Source organism: Chenopodium album, chromosome 21, assembly GCF_948465745.1.
Source record: "Chenopodium album chromosome 21, dcCheAlbu1.1, whole genome shotgun sequence".
Lineage (NCBI taxonomy): Eukaryota > Viridiplantae > Streptophyta > Magnoliopsida > Caryophyllales > Amaranthaceae > Chenopodium > Chenopodium album.
In genome coordinates this window covers 32,222,517-32,239,939 of record NC_137854.1, presented here as the reverse complement: position 1 = coordinate 32,239,939, position 17,423 = coordinate 32,222,517, and the positions used below count along the sequence as shown (strand labels likewise).

The window sequence follows — 17,423 nt, the reverse complement described above, 5'->3', positions numbered from 1 at the left end:
AAGGAGTACGATTAATCAAATAAACCGCCCCAAGAATGCACTCCCCCCAAAAACCAATAGGCAAATTCCCTTGAAACATTAATGCACGTCCCACATTCAAAATATGTTGATGTTTGCGTTCAACACGTCCATTTTGTTGGGGTGTCCCAACACAAGATGTTTGAAATAAAATGCCATGTTCCGTAAAGTACGGAACCATACAATTGAACTCAGTGCCATTGTCACTTCTCACCAATTTCACAGACACACCAAATTGACGATCAATCATAGCAAAGAAAGAACAAAATGCGGAATAAACCTCGGTTTTATTATTTAATAAATAAACCCAAACACCTCTAGAATAATCATCAACCAAAGTCAAAAAATAATGTGCACCACAAGTAGAGGGAGTTTTATACGGTCCCCATAAATCACAATGAATTAATTCAAAGATACGAGTAGCTTTGCTATCACTATTTGGAAAACTATCCCTATGTTGTTTGGCTTGAGGACACACACCACAAGCTTTAGTCAAAAATTTATTTGCAGAACTACTACTAAGAGGTGGAAGCAACTTAACCACTCTATCCGACGGATGCCCAAGTCTTCTATGCCACAACTCAAATTCTGACACCGCAGGAGCTTGAACCGCACATACTGTAGGAATACGCCGAAAAAAGTAGAGTCCGTCCCTCCGTTCACCGGCTCCAATCAGGCTCCCCGAACGTTGGTCCTGTATAGCACACAAAGAATCAGTGAATCGTACAAAACAATTTGATTGATCAATCAATTTAGACACCGATATTAAATTGCATTGTAAATTGGGAACAAATAAGACATGCTCCAATGTTATAGTGTCTGCCAAAAGAACTCGACCCTCCTTCAAGGCCATAGCTTGTTCCCCATTCGGAAGTCCCACAGGTGAAGGAGAAATCAAATGAACATCCACCAAGCAATGTTCATTTCCGGTAACATGATGCGATGCCCCCGTATCAATAATCCAAGAAGACAAACACTCACCTTGCATACGGTCTTGTTGAAGAGAAGCCATATTAAGTAAAACCCGAATGTCCTCGGGTTTGAGATCTTGTAGGGAAAGATTATCCCCACTGCCAGAGGCTGCCCCTGTCGAAGCAACAACCCCTGTCACAGCATTGGCACGAGCAGACCCCTTCCCGGAAGCCGTGTTAGAAGAAGTAGCAGCAGGAGGTGTGGAAGAAGAACGAGCAGACCCCTTCCCACGCTTGAGTTCATGCCACCAGTCAGGATACCCATGAAGAACAAAGCAGCCCTCCACATCGTGCCCTGTTTTCTTGCAATGCGAGCAAAATAGCTTGGATTTATCTCGACGATCGGGTCCCTTCGAACGCCCAGCAGAGACAGCAAAAGCATGAGCATCTCTTGCTGCCTCGGTTTGTGCTCTGCCTTGAGCTATGCCCCGTGATTCTTCTTCTTGAAGCAGTGCTTGATAAGCACGAGTCAAGTCAATGGGTGGCTGCTGCGATAACAAATTGGTTCGCACAGCCGCATACTTCGAGTCATCCAAGCCAATTAGAAATTGATGCAGCACTTCCTCCTCCCTGTCTTTTGCGAATTTGCCCGCAACATTGCAAGTACAAAGCCCACATTCACAGCCATGTAAGGGTTTGAGTCTCGTGAGATCATCAAACAAGCACATCAAAGTAGTGTAATAGTCCTCAACCGACATACTACCAGTTTGTCGACAATCAGTAATTTTCGACCGTAGTTGTTGCAACCTTGGTCCATTAGAAACACAAAACCGTTGCTCCAAGTAAGTCCACAAGAGTTTTGCTTCTTCAAAATAAGGCAGTGATGCCGCTAATTTAGGTTCCATAGACCTCAAAATCCACGAGACGATCATTGAATTAACCGTCTCCCAGTCCAAGAGCTTCTTCTTTTCTGGGGGTTTCGTGATTGTACCATCAACGAATCCAAATTTTCGACAAGATCGGAGAGACAACGTGATTGCCCTCGACCAAGCCAAGTAGTTGTCGCCTTTCAAAATCACGTGAGTGATGAGGTTTCCCGGTTGATCTCCAGCACCGAGATAGAAAGGAGATGAAGGATCAAGCTTCCCGTCTTCCATGGTTGATGCGTGAGCAAGAGAAGAAAGAAAGCAAGGGTTTTAATTTTAGGTTAGGCCTGATACCATGTCAAGAATGTGTATTCTCGTGTTTGTATTGATTGTTAATGTGGTATATATACACAACCTAAGCAAGGGCCTTAAACTAAGCCCATAACTAAATACAATAAATTATATACGGGCTCAACAATTAAAAATCAATAAATCATGAAGTACAATATACAAGCAAGTGAAGCAACTAAGCAAGTAGAACAAAAACGAATAAAAGAAGTATTTTCCCTATTTTCCTCAATCGCTTTCCCTAAGATAACAGGTTCAATACAATTAAGTTTATGACAACCATTTCTCCGGTAAAATTATTTAATACTCGTATTGAATTAGGTAAAAGGAAACAATTATATGGAGCAATTTGCATCATAAAGAAGTCAAGAAAATACATGATCGACCCACTAATCTAGCTAAGATAAATAATTAATAAATAATTAAATATGTATTGTAATAGTGTATTAACCAAATGAACATGAAAACACGTGATTGCAATTAAATCATTTTCCAATAACAACTCATACTATTATTTTAGTTGACCAAATTTGGCTATAAATAGAAACCTTTCTCAATCTCCTAAACACACAAAAGCATACACTAAACAAAATGGCCCTTTCTTATTCAGTAGCATCAATGTGTGCTGCACCATGCAATTACCAAAGGAATACTAAGTTTCCTACATTATTAGGGGCTAACAAGTTTTACACTAATCAAATAAATGTGCTTGCTAATAGAGGGTCACAATATAGGGTGGCCTCACCTTCTTCTCTCACTGTGATTAGTAAGAAGGTGGAACCAATGAAGGTTGTCTTGGTTGATGGTTTCGAACCGGCGTCCATCGATCCACCTAAAGACTTGAAACGATCTGACTTTCCTCCTTGCTTCAAATTTGGCGCCTCCACTTCCGCTATTCAGGTTTTTTATTTTTTTATTTTTTTTTTCTCTCTCTCTCTCAAGACCTCATTTAACTGCCTCAGCATCATAGGAATACTGTATTATTTTTTGCAAAACTTAATGTATATATAATAAAATCATTAGCTTAATCATTTACCTTTGTTAATCTATTTTATTTTATTTATTTATAATTAATTAATTTATTATTATTTATATACGGAGTATTAAAAAGTGTTTCTTATACATAATATATGCCATATGGCACCCTTCATATGTATTAAAAATTTGTCACAAAATCCTAGTAATAATATGCCACATCATCCATTCTACTATGTATAAACATGTGCCAATGACAATAAAAATGTTTATCCTAAAGTTTGAACACAAAACTAATTAGAAATGAAATAAATTTCTTATTGTCTTTACTATCTTTTAATTATGTTTTTATTCAATTATAACCTATACTAAATACTTCATATAAAACATCAATTTGAGAACTTATTTAGTTTCATTGGTTATTATTATTGGTTTTTTTAATAGTAGTTTATTATTTATAGCCCAAATAATAATTATTAATATTCAAAGTCAAACTCGGTGCATAGCCAGGGTCACACGCTAGTTGCTTTCTTAAAATATGTGCGATAATCAATTTTAGTAGTAGCAAAAAATGGCAAAATTATGAATAGTGGTAGACGGTCAAAATATAGCTTCACTTCATAAATAGGTATCCCTATTCCTACTGCACTTTATTTTATTTATTACTCCGTATAAAAGTTTGAGGCATATGACTCTAAAGAATATTATTTAGACAATTATATCCTTTGAAATATATATACTTATTTATTGAAATTAATTGTCTCTTTTACAAAACTTTTAAGAATAATGTGATGATATTTATACCTCTAAAAATAATTTATTTACATATTTTCCCTAATTAAAGTTGTCAACAATTATTGTTTCAAAAAAAAAAAAAAGTTGTAGCTATGGTTATGAAAGGGATAAATCACTTGATATTTTCAACATTGTAAAGAGACTAGTATTGTTTAAATCCTTAAAATTTCATTTAATTACGTTACAATATATTATTATTTTCTAAAATTAACGAAACATGTACTTTTTGAACAAGTTGTTTCCTGTTAGCTTCTAGCAATCTTTGACTTTTTTTTTTCTTTTTTATGTTGAAATGACGGATACATTAAAAAATTCTCAAACTTTTATATGTTGTTGAGTTGTTGACCGTACATCATGTAGCCAGCCATCATGAGCATTACTTCGTTAGTTACTCAATCAGTGTGACAGTGTTACATGGGTTAACTAGATTCAGTGCCCGTGCGTGGACGCAGGCAGTAATATATATTTTTTTTTACATAATATATGTGTGACATAATATAAAAATGGTTCAACTCATATGGAATAAACAAATGCAATGCATATAAGAAAAATGAAATTTTAAGGCAAAAATTATTAAAGCTACGACAATTGAGAAAAAAATACATTATATTTACATTAATAATGCATGTTATTCCCAATAAAACTACACAATATAGAAGAAAAAAAAAATGCAACTCATGTGGAATAAACAAATGCAATGCAAAAATTATTGTTGATTAGCTGTGTTGAAAATATTTAAAAGCATTACATTGTATTGCATTAATAATGCATGTTATTCCCAATAAAAAAATACAATACAGATGTCGTATTTTTTTATTAATAAATTTATTTGGTTAAAAAAAAAATCTATATACTGTACTTCTAAAAAATAAGCTAATTAAATAGCTAGAATAATTTTCTTAAAAAAAAAAACATAAACCTAACATCAAATATTATATTGGTTGGAAATTTTTTAATCATAGTTTGACATATGTCCAAAAATGATCGATGTAGGCTTAGCCTGTTTAGTAAAAGTTAATAGATTTTTTAAAACTAACTCATTATATTGGTTCATAAGATTTCAAATCAACACCATAAATATAAATATTTTTTCCCCTATTGAACCCACAATTCTACAACTATATATATAATGGTAATTTAAATAATAATATTGTATTTTTGGTTTCGTTATTTTATACTCGTCACCATATTTCAACCTTCTAATTTATAGCTTATTCTCCCTTAATTAAAAGGTCTCAAAATATTGTGTAACTATTTTAAGTAAATAATAGAGCACGAAATAAAAAGGAATACAATTATTATGAAGATGATATATAAGATTAAATTAGGAATAATATTATTACAGTTGATTATACAAATTTCCAAAAAAAAAATAAAATATTTTTGCTAAAAAGTGAGGGGGGGAGTTTTGGAGGGAAAAAACAGCACCAGGAAGTGACACGTGTCATTCCTGGTGTCTGTTTTAGAATTATGTTATTATTATTGATTTGTTAGTGTAATAGGAATTTCTCAGCTAGTGCCTAGTGTTTTCACTTTTATGGGTTATTCGACCAGTGTTACAGAGATTACTCACTCTGTGTTATATATGTTAATTTATTCTTTTGCAAGTGCACATATGATGTGGCCAGTCATATACAAAACGCTCGATAAATTTTAATTTATGTTTTTTTTTTTTTAAAAAAAAACAAGATTATTATCTAAAATGTTATATATATATATATATATATATATATATATATTTTTTTTTTTCGTAATAGACGGAGGGATCAGGCACTGAAGGTGGAAGAGGAAAAAGCACGTGGGACTTTATGATTCAAGCAGACCAAGGAAGGAAAGCAGTGGATTCTTACCATATGTATTTGGTAATTTTTTTTAAATATTTTTATTTTATTTTATTTTTTTGGAATAGTTTTACACCATATGTATTTGGTAATTTTTTAAAAAATTTTATTTTATTTTTTTGGAATAGTTTTACTACGTATATGTGGTCGTGCGGCTTTATTTGTTTACAATGGTAATTCTAATTTATGTACGAGTACTTGGTAATCAAGAGCTTAGTACAAGAATCATGTTCACATTTCAAAAAAAATAAAAATAAATAAATAAATAAATAAATAAATAATAATAGTAATAGTAATAGTAATAGTAATAACAATTGAACTAAATAACACACCACATATTACAATTAATATAAATATCCAATTAATTAACAACATAATTTTACTATATATATATGTATATGTGTATGTGTATGTGTATATGTATGTGTATTGGGATCGATTCTCACCTCCGCCCTTCTGGCTCTCTAAACACCAAAAAAAAAAAAAAAAAAAAAAAGGTCTAGCGGACATAGAAATTTGTTTTACATAAATTAACTTTGTAAAGTCCACAATTCATTATTTTCTCAACACCGGATAGTTCTCTTACTCTAATGAATACTATAATGCCAAATGTACCTTCAAAATGTGTATTTATATACATAATAATCTCATTAGTATGTACATGTTATTTTTAATGAATAGTGTTTGAACAGTTATACCCTCTAAAATATTTATGTATTTTTATGCTTTTATTAATATTAGTTGTCTTGGACATTCATACCACCTAAACATGGTTGTTTACATATTTTCTCTTATTGTTTTTTTTAAAACCTATTTTTACTTATTGTTAATTTAACTAAATTTGTGATTTAGAGGTCAAACTAAAAGAGCTTCTAGATATGACTAGCTATGACACACGCATCGCGCGCATTAGCTCCCTTAGTATAAATGTTAAGTAACACTTATGTGTATCTTGCTTGCATCTTGCCTTATTACATTTGTATTTGTACATTGCAGGAAGATGTAAAGCTATTAAAAGCAATGGGAATGAATTCTTATCGTTTTTCCATCGCTTGGCCCAGGATTCTCCCTAGTACTTTTCCTTCTCACCTATTTATTTAATTATTTTGTTGGTAACTTTTTTTTGAAGGTTAAACAATCTCTAGCTAGATACATACCCCGTATAGAGTTGCACATTTAGTTTAAGAAAATGTTGTGACGAATCAAGCTATTCGTTGCTATACGAAGAGCCAGTAATTAATAATGTACAACCATAATTATTTGAAATGTAAAATACCTATTAATTAAATATAATCATAAGTTATGTTTAATTATATTCAGAGGGTTCTGAAGAAGATGGTCCAATCAACCAAGAGGGAATTGATTTCTACAACAAATTCATTGATGCTTTGATAGCAGAAGGTATCATAACCTCTATGTATTTATTTATATAAATTATTTTCTATTGATTGATTCATTTAACATAGATATCTAGACCAGTTTATTCAAATAAAAAAGATGTATTGACCAATCTCTTTGGTAATACACCTAATGTTACGAACTTATATCAATACTCATTACAATATATAGGGTATCTAACTTTACAAATTATTTTTAACATTCATAGGAATCGAGCCTGTCGTTACATTATTCCACTTCGATCTTCCTGTTGCTCTTCAGGACAAGTATCATGGCTTTATGAACACTCAGATCGTGTAAGTTCTCATTTCAATATTGATCAAATTAAACATATGTTGATAGCATGATTGCCACATAACTATCTTCGCTTGGATTTAGTTGTCAAGCCACATGTTTAAATTATACTAACATCGTGACAATTGATTCAAAGTTAAGATAGTAATCCTTTCTTTTAAATCCACCCATCTTATTTACCACGACTAACATGTTATGTCATATCATATAAACAGAGAGGACTTCAAGAAGTATGCTGATATATGCTTTGCTAATTTTGGTGATCGAGTAAAGTTTTGGTCAACAATTAATGAACCATATGTGTTTGGGTCATTTGGGTACAAAATGGGGTTGCCTAATGATGGTAAGAGTGATCTTGGCCCATTCGTCGCCACTCACAATATTATCTTAGCTCATGCTGCAGCTGCTCAAATCTACCATGACAAGTACCAGGTACTTATAATTTTTACTTTGCTTCTTCATATGTCATGCCTTTCCTTCCTTCAAATAATATATGATAATATATGATATGATATATATTATTGTATATATATATATATCTCTAATTTTGTTTAACTTTCTATGTTTGAGTAGCAAAAGCAAAAAGGCAAAATTGGAATTTCACTACCATGTAAATGGTATGAGCCTCAGTCAACAAATCCTACGGATGTTTTTGCTGCTCAAATGCATTTGGACTTCATGTTGGGTTGGTAAGTTGCATATAAAACACCCTAACGTAAATATTAGTATAAGAGAATCAAGGAGTGGAGACTGGAGAGATGGTTTATCTCTCCATCTCTCCTAGGAGTGACCTGGTTTCGATCTTCACCCCATCCCACCCCTCCTGTGATAGGAGGAGTCTAATATTTCTCTTTAATAATGGATTAAGGTACATGGACCCATTTGTTAACGGCGATTATCCAGATTCTATGAAAGATTCTGTAAGAGAACTCCCTAAATTTACCAGGGAACAGAGGAAGATGGTGAAGAACTCATGTGATTTCATTGGTGTCAATTATTACACAGCGAGGTTTGCCAAGCAAATCACTACGGTAGATCCACAAAAAGGGAAGATCATTGTCGAGTACAACGAAGAATTAGGTCATTCACCTTTTGCTATGTCTTCCTCTTATCTCTTTGAACGAACATCAAAAGTTTCTTGTATTTTATTAAATTCATTATCATGTACTGTTAATGTAGTGAATGCTAATGGAACTATAATTGGAGAACAAGCGGAAGGACAAGCCGATATCTATGTAAATCCTGCCGGTCTAAGGAATTTGCTTCTTTACATCACACAAAAATATGATAAGCCTGAACTTTATGTAACTGAAAATGGTGAGTTTAGCTGCCATAAGTACAATAATACCCACTCTTATGAATAAATTCATGTATGTTAACCTATTTAATTTATATATCACTTACAGGTATTCCTGCAAAGCCTACGATCACAGGTTCTGTTATGGATTTAATCAAGCAAGGAAATGTTACAGAGTTGAAAGCTGCGTTTTTCGATGACAAGAGAGTCTCACATGTCGAAGATCACCTTACTGCAATTCGTGAGGCTAGAAGGTGAGAACTACACTTTCTCTTCTATTGTTTTTTGTCACATACAAATGCAAACAAAATTCGAAAGCAATAACTAAAGATTACTTATATGTTCGAGTGCAGGCAAGGGGCAAATGTGGGAGGATACTTTGTATGGTCACTTATGGACAATATGGAAGTGGGAGCAGGGTATGATGTTCGCTTTGGTCTCAACTACACAGATTACTATGACAACCTCAAAAGATACCCGAAGAAGTCTGCAAAATGGTTTACTAATTTCCTCGCGACACCTCCCAAGAAGAACTAACTCTGATCTAGAGCTATCTTGGTGTTGTTATTTGCAGTTGCCTTGTGCTGGAATGATCTTAATCGTCTGGATCATATATTCTTTTACGCTGCATAAATTATTTACTGAATTCAATTGTTTAGAAAGCTATTTGGTGATAATGTTGCAAATGTTTTGTTCTAAACTGATCTCAATTGTTTAGATCGTATTTATTTCCTTTTAAGGTTTATTGTTAATTAATCCGATCCTTTTGGCTTTCCTTATGTACATGGGACTATGGGAGTCTAAGATACTCATCTAAGTAGCAAAGGATACAGTGCTCTTACTACAACTTTATTCATTTTCATCTACCTTTACATTCATGTGTGCTTTCATTTCTACCTAGTTACATATTTCCATTATTGTTAGACTTGTGATTTTTTATACAAATATATGCGTATACTTTTGTATTGTACAGTGTTATTCTACCGCTTGAAATGTTTTTATTTTTATATAGATGGAATTATTTTTTTTAACATATAATAAGTAGTGTTTTAAAATAAATTTGTAAAGTCTTATCCTGGCCTTAAAAAAGTACTCTGTAACAAACTTTTCCATACAGGAAAATCATTTATTTGACATTTGTAGATGGACAATCCAAAATCAATTCATCTTCTAAGGAGAGCAGTTCATTTTTAGGGTTTCTAGAGGAAGTTTTACGAGAAGCTATGGGGGAGGGGGGGAGGGGAGAGGCGGTGAAGGGTGGAGGAGGTGCAGCAAAGGGTGGGGGATGGAGGAGCAGTAGTGTGGTGGACGGGTTTTTCCGGTGGTGAGGGTAGGCAATGGTGGTACGGTGGTGGCGGCTAAGTAATGGGAATGAAAATACCTAGGGGGTGCGTGGGAAATCAAATTTGAAGTATTTGGGGGAATGAAGAGGGTAAAGGGAATAGGAAAAATGGTCTAACAAACAATGGCAAAGAAAATAAGGGTAGTTAATTCCCTTTCCTTTTGATGAATACCCCCAACCAAATGGTCCCTAATTCCCAAAGTAGTAATAATGTAATATCATGCATAGATCTAAAATCTATGGCAGAATAAAGTACATATCCTAGTAACTGTAATTGGATCCTAACTAAACTACATTGACCTATTTGATATCTAGCTAATGTCTAAACAAACATATTCTCTATTTGAGCTAAGATATCTCCAAAACCTTATAGTGTACTTGAGTTCCATTTTTAAGTACTAAGAATGTGCCTCCTTCCGATCCATTTCTAGCACCCCAACTTTCAAATTACAACAACTAAACCAAGAAATCCTTCACCAAACTTGGAAATCCACCACTACCCAAATCACCAATCAAGTCAATCACCAATGACACAATTAGACCACCAACGTAACCAACGATTATGTAACGATGAACTCAACACCGACCTTGGAATCATCAATACCGTATTCCGATCCCCCCCCCCCCTAAGCTTAGAAGGGTAGAAAACTATTCAAAGCTTGAAGATGGATAGACAACTTACAAAACTACAAATGGAATATACGACAATAAACTGCATTGTATACGTACAAGTTTAACAAGTTAATTAAGAGCCTTGACTGAACTGAACTGAACTTATTGGAGCTGAACTGAACTGAACTGAATATTTTAAGAGAGAAGGAAATTAAGATAAGAACTGAACTTAACTAAACTGAACTTATTGAAGCTGAAGTGAACTGAACTAAAGTGAAAATAAGCTGAAGAGAACATACCCTAATATAAAATGTAGGTACTTGGGTTCTCATATTTGGGATGTTGCAAACTGGGTATCAAACTTTGCCCTTGCCTGAATTTCAACCTCTAATAACAAGTTACCAAGCATTAATAACTTTTTTTTTTTTTTTTTTTAAAAAAAAAAAAAAAAATCTTCAACAAAATTTTTTGAAACCATCTTAAACTAAATTAATTATCCAAAATTCATCTTCATTCATCTTTCGGTATTCTTTCCCCATATTTTCTCTCTCCTCTTTAACCTCTTTTAGCTCTTCTTTCTTTCTCTTCAACCTTGAAGAAACTTATTCAAGGTGGGTTTATTTCGTCAGATTTGTGGGGTTTTCGTAGTCGTTTCCGTCGAATTTTTGGAGGATTTCGTGGATGGGTTTCGTGATGATGGTGGTATGGGTTTTGTGAGGCTGGTTGGAATTATGAGGGTGTTTTCGCGAAGGTGTTAGCCTAGTTTTTGTGAGGGTGGTAGCCTTGGTTCGTGAGGGTGGTTGGATTTTTGAGGGCTTTCGTGGGGGTTGTTGAATCTGTGGGTTTCTCGTGAGGGTGGTCGGATCTATGGGCGTGGGTTTCATGGAGGTGGGTTCGTGGGCGTAGGAAATTTGTAAGGGTGGTGGCCTAAGGTTTTGTGAAGGTGGAAATTTCGTGGGGGTGTGGATGCATTGCTGGTAGTGAAGGCGGTGTGGGTGGTTGGGTGATAGTGGGTTGGGTGGTGGTGGTTAGATATTTTCGGAAGGGAGTTATTATAATTTTTTAACAAAAAGAAAAAATGTCATCATATTGCAGTGCAATTTCTTTCAAATAAAAATTTCCATAAGCTTGCAAATTACTGCTTGTAGCAAGTTTCTCACCGGAAAAGTAAACTCGGGCAGGTAATGTAATACCCCGTATTTTTATACGTATTTTATTTAAAATATGTATTTTGTGAAGTATTTAAATAATTTGAAATGTTTTTAATTAAGATATTTTAATTATTTGATTTAATAAGTTTGGAATATTTTATAAAAGGAAAGTTTATTTAATTAAATTTGGGGTTTATTTTAGGAAAGTTTTATTTTAACAAAGTTTTATTAGAAAAGGGATTAGGAAAGAGTAAAGAAGGAAAGTTTAGGTAAGGAGGGTTTCTAGAGAAAAAGGGTATAAATATTCAACACTTGAGGCAAATCAAACTTTGCCTAGAGTGGAGAAAACCCAAGGTAAAGTTTCTCTCCCTTCTCCTTTATTTTCTTTTCTTTTTCATTCTTTCTTTTTCCCCTTAGCTTCCCCTTCCTTTTTGGCACGGCCGGCCACGACCATCACACCACCGGCCACCACTACAGGCCATCGGTGCACGGCCAGCAGCCGCGGTAGCAGCCCAGCCGTGCCGTGGTGGCTGCTGCTGGCCGGTTTCCCCAAAAAAAAATTAATTTTTGTTTTAAATTCTTAATTAGTCTTGAATCTAATTTCTAATTATGGGTTTTGTGATTTATATTATGATTTTTTATTATGATTAATATGTAATTTAATTTTCAGATTTTAATTCTAATTAAAAAGCCCCAATTTTGAAACTCTAGATTCATAAATTGTTGATAATTGAAAGAATATGGTTTAGGGTGATTCAAACTTTTAATTTAAGTGTTCTAAAGTATACAACAAGTTTTCACTAATATATAATGCTGTAATTTTTGGTAGTATGCTAAAAGTTAAAGGAATTTTAATTACCCATTATTTGGAATTAAAGTATGAGGTTTAAAATAAAATTTCAGCATGTTTTTAATTAATTTTTGGTGGTTTTAAAAGAGTATATATTGCTGGGAATTTGTGAGGAGTAGATATTAATGCCTTCTTATGATTTTGGTTTGTAGGAAAATTCCAATTAAGTGATTTCACTTAGTCGTGGCGATTTTAAGATCATATTCAAGGTACGTTCGCGTACTTAGCATATTTATGGGTGACATAGTAGCATGCTAGGTTTGATTAATTGAATTACAAGTAGTATCATGCTAAGATTTATGTTTGGAATTGTAGATTGTTGATGTTGGTGATTGAATTGTGAAGCATGATTTATTTGTGATGAGATATGGATTGGAAATTATTGTTTGGCATGTTTTGTATAAACCACACTTTTATTTATGGCATGTTAGAATGCATGTTCAATTAAACTACATGTTTAATTTGGTTTGGAATATTAAAAGAGGATTTTATTATGGTTCATATAATTTTTATTGATGCTTTAAGCATGAGAAAATAGCTATTTAAGTGTCTATGTACACGAGGAATAAATTGAATGTTGGTGCCTTAGTGCACTTGAGGTTTTTTTAACACCAAGGGATAAGATTTGCGGTGCTTTATGCGTTTAAGGTGTCTTTGACAACACTGAGGTAGATTTAAAAATGGTTCAACATTAAATATTACGTGATCACTAATTATTCAAGAATTAAATTGGTATGTTTGATTGTTTTGAATAATTATTGTTGATTGAGTAATTGTGAATGAGAGTGATCACCAAGTCTAATAATCTGTTAATAACGTAAAGTGAAAGAGATTACGCACCAAAACTCTTGGAACGTATATACCTTGAGTATGAACACATGGGGGGGAGTTCTGGGGTTTTATATTTAACCATATATAACTTCTACTGGAGTACAGGACGCTGTACATTCCTTTTATTTATTATTATGCGCAGGAATTCCGCCACTTACGAGTGGTTATTTTTTTATGCTAGCACGGTTAGCTCCCGTGCTAGAAACCCTAATTATTGGGGGAGGTTGGTTGGGAAACTCTTTCTATGCGTAATCAATGCTAAATAAATTATTTAGTATCTAGTTGAAAAGTTTTGTTGAATGTTGTGTGCTTGTATACAGGTGCATTGAGGTAAGTGTGTGTTGATAGGTGAAAGCATGTTAGTGGGTTTAAATACGCTTATGTACTCAGCTTTGCTGATTGTGTGTTTTGTGAGTTTAATGACCTTGTCTTTACCTTGGCCTTATGATAACCCATTTTTAATGGAGAGTGGTGGAAATGAGTAGAGAAAAGCTTTTCAGGTGATTAAAGCATATTCATGACGGGGCATGAGTGAATAGCGAATCATGCTAGTTTCTAATAGTTTATGATATGTTTAATGCTTTTATTATTTATGATATTATTATTGTGTAGGACTAACGCAAAGTTTTGGATTTGGGTTTGGTTTTTAATAAGGGCCTACAATGGTTCCAAGTTGTAGGTTGATTTTATTTGACTTCGTTTGACTTTGGTTTTGACTTTACTTTCGTTTGGTTGACTTTTTAAGTTGACTTGTTTTGAATGGTTTTGAAATTTGTCTTCCGCTGTGTGTCTTTGATAGTTGCCTTAGTCGTTTTCACGGTGGCAGTAATGTCTTAGATTTTCCTAATTCGAGTTTTAAAGAGTAAAGCAGGTATTTTAAAGGAAATGAATTTCTAGGGTGTTACAAGTAAGATTACCCAATTTGCCATAACCCAAACATTGGTATCCAATTCGCAACAATCATAGAAGTTCATCAATACCTACATTTTATATTAACTCCAAGTGTAACTTAGTTTGTTTGGTTGACTATTATTCTATGTTTTTTTTAGGAATTTTTTTTTGTTTAGACAAACGGTGCTTAATATTAACATATCGAGGTTTTTCAGTGCGGCAGGCCACATGGTGCAGCAGGGGTTACTTGTAGGGTGTTACTTGTATTCTGGGGTTACTTGTATAGGTTACTTGTATTATGAGGTTATTTGTATGTGTTACTTGTATTATGGGATTACTTGTATTCTAGGGTTAATTGTATGGGTTTGAAAATAGTATAGTGCACCCGGGTGCACCATGCGCATGGTGCACCCGGAAAGAACATTAGACATATTTTAAAGAACATGGACAAAAAAAAGAACATGCTAGTCTTTGAAAAAGAACATACCTGTGTTTGGCAAAAGAACATGTTTGTGTTTGACAAGAACATGACATTACAAAGAACATAAAGTGTTTACAAAAAGAACATGTTATTTTTCATGGTTATTTGGGTGGTTAAACGTGTTTGAAAAAGAACATCATATTTGACAAAAAAGAACATGTTCGTATTTGACAAACATATAGGTGATCATTGGACGGACCGGGCCAAGGTTAAAAAATCAGCTCACTTCTCGAGTCCGGCCAAGTTTTGGCTGAAGTTTTTGTGCCCAAACTTGCCCAAAATGGTCCGGCCGTGCGGGCTTTTCGTGTTGAGTATAAAAAATCAACTAAAATGCATAATAATGCAATCCCAAATCCGCCCAAAAAGTAAAATTTACGGGCCGGGTCCGACCGAATTAGGGGGTGAAATTTTTTTGCCCAAACCCGTCCAAAATCAAGCCGGGTCGGTCTAACTTTGATCACCTCTAACCAAATAACATAAAGTCTTTACAAAAAGAACATAATAATACAATAAAGAACATGTTCTTTTTTCTAGTTACTCGGGTGATTGATTTTTTTTTTTTTTTTAATATACATACATTAAAGAACATATAGTTCAAACTCAAAGAACATATTAATCAAATTTAAAGAACATATTATGCTTACGTTCTTTATAAATATCTATAATGTTCTTTTTTTCGCCCATGTTCTTTTAAATATACCTAATGTTCTTTCTGGGTGCACCATGCGCATGGTGCACCCGGGTGCACCAACCATACATTAGTATGGGTTACTTGTATTCTGGGGTTACTAGTAGGCTTTAATTGTATTCTAAGTAACCCTTATAAGTAACCCCATACCAAACCAGTAACACCCTACAAGTAACCCATGACAAAAACCAGTAACACCCATACAACTATACAAGTAACCCCATAATACAAGTAACACCTGATAAAACCAGTAACACCCTAAAAGTAACCCATGCCGCACCACGTGGCTAGCCGCATACAAAAATTTGTGTAATATTAATTAATGGACGATTTTTTTAGGAAATTTTATTATGAGTTACTATGTAACCACAACCTAAATACGAGTAGTTTCTTACGAGTTTTAATTTTTCCTTTTTTGTCCTTTGTTATCCCTAATTTGAAAGCATCGCCGCCACTCATTGCATTGTGTGTGTGTGTATATATATATGTGTATATATACACACACACACACACACACACACACACACATATATACACACACACACACATACACACATACACACACACACACACACACACACACACACACACACATATATACACTACTAAAATTCGGTCAAATTGCGACCGTTTTTTTACGACCGTCATTAAAACGGTCACTATATAATATTTGCGACCGTTTTTAAGGCGGTCGCAGATTTGCGACCGTTTTTAAGGCGGTCGCAGATTTGCGACCGTTTTTAGGCTATTTAACAGTCGCAAAGGTATTTAAAATTTTTTAAAAAAATAATATACATGTTAAACATAATTCTAAATAAAAACAATTCTATTGCGACCGCCAAAAACGGTCGCAAATTGCGACCATTGCGACTGTCATAGAAACGGTCGCAATTTGCGAACATTTGCGACCGTTTTTGAGGCGGTCGTAATTAGTTTTTTGTTTTTTTTTTAAAAAAAGTGGTATAAAAAAGGATCCCACTCACCCCTAACCCTAATAATAGTTCACTCAGCCGTTTTCTTTCATTTTCATTTCTCTCTCTTCTCTTTCTTTCTCCTTTCTCTCTCCTCTCTACGCATCCCTCCATCATCTTCCTCTTCTCCATTTTTTCTTTATCTCTTCCATTTTTCCTTCTCTCCTTCATTTATTCTCTGACTTTACTTGCTGCAAATGAGAATGCTTTGCGAATTCTGTCACCGACACCAACCTTCAACCGTCACCTCCATTACCACCACCATCACAAGCACGAGCCCACTGCACCGCCACGATCTCCACCGTCACAAGCTCATGCTTAAACAAGTTAATGGTTTTTAGGGTCAAATTCGACCATGAAAAGGCTAGATCTAGACTTTTCATGGTCGAATTTGGCCTTATAAACCAAATTCGAGGTGAAATTCAAAGTCCATTCGGGGTTTGTGGTATGTTTTCGTTTTTATATATTTTTTTTTCTTGTTTGATTTTTCCGAATTTGAATTGGTTTGATTTTTTTTTTTCGAATTTTCATGTTCGAATGTTTGATAATTATGGTAGAATGTTTGATAATTATTTTTAATTTATGTTCGTTTTGATTTTTTGTTAATTTTTGGGTTTTATTTTTGTTAATTTTAGTTTTATTTTCGTTTTGATTTTGGGTTTGAGGTATGTTTTGCTAATTTTGATTTTGTGGTTTGATTTTGTGGTTTATTTTTGCTGGGTAATTTTGTGGGGTTTTTATTGTTAATTTTAATTTAAATTTTGTATTTTGGTTTAGTTTCAGGTTGTTTGGGTTAAGATTGGCGGTGGTGGTGCGTGGGTAGAGGTGGTTTTGGGAGGTTGGCAGTGGTGGTGCGTGGGTAC

The 17,423-nt window shown here is 33.9% G+C and overlaps 2 protein-coding genes across 2 annotated transcripts; one reads left to right on the top strand and one right to left on the bottom strand.

The window, feature by feature from the left end:
* Positions 1-286: 286 nt before the first annotated feature.
* On the bottom strand, positions 287-1,888 carry LOC145603131 (uncharacterized). The gene is made up of 2 exons (XM_081659264.1): positions 1,000-1,888; positions 287-712 (listed from the first exon to the last, which is right to left on the bottom strand). The coding sequence occupies exons 1-2, from the start codon at positions 1,859-1,861 to the stop codon at positions 678-680; spliced, it is 897 nt and encodes a 298-aa protein (XP_081515390.1). The 5' UTR covers positions 1,862-1,888; the 3' UTR covers positions 287-677.
* Positions 1,889-2,734: 846 nt separating this feature from the next.
* Positions 2,735-9,280, top strand: LOC145600661 (beta-glucosidase 24-like). The gene is made up of 11 exons (XM_081656544.1): positions 2,735-3,043; positions 5,671-5,775; positions 6,751-6,826; positions 7,075-7,155; positions 7,361-7,448; positions 7,662-7,878; positions 8,020-8,135; positions 8,315-8,526; positions 8,626-8,763; positions 8,853-8,997; positions 9,097-9,280. Exons 1-11 carry the CDS (start codon positions 2,735-2,737, stop codon positions 9,278-9,280), a joined length of 1,671 nt encoding a protein of 556 aa, XP_081512670.1.
* Positions 9,281-17,423: the final 8,143 nt, after the last annotated feature.

What these genes read in the sequence shown, in the direction of transcription:
- LOC145600661 (XM_081656544.1), top strand. Translation starts at nt 2,735, where the DNA reads ATGGCCCTTTCTTATTCAGTAGCATCAATGTGTGCTGCACCATGCAAT. An exon ending in TTGGCCCAGGATTCTCCCTA is followed by an intron (nt 6,827 to 7,074) that starts GTACTTTTCCTT and finishes AATTATATTCAG; the next exon opens with AGGGTTCTGAAGAAGATGGT. An exon ending in TTTATGAACACTCAGATCGT is followed by an intron (nt 7,449 to 7,661) that starts GTAAGTTCTCAT and finishes TCATATAAACAG; the next exon opens with AGAGGACTTCAAGAAGTATG.
- LOC145603131 (XM_081659264.1), bottom strand. Translation starts at nt 1,861, where the DNA reads ATGATCGTCTCGTGGATTTTGAGGTCTATGGAACCTAAATTAGCGGCA. An exon ending in TCAACAAGACCGTATGCAAG is followed by an intron (nt 713 to 999) that starts GTGAGTGTTTGT and finishes TGTGCTATACAG; the next exon opens with GACCAACGTTCGGGGAGCCT.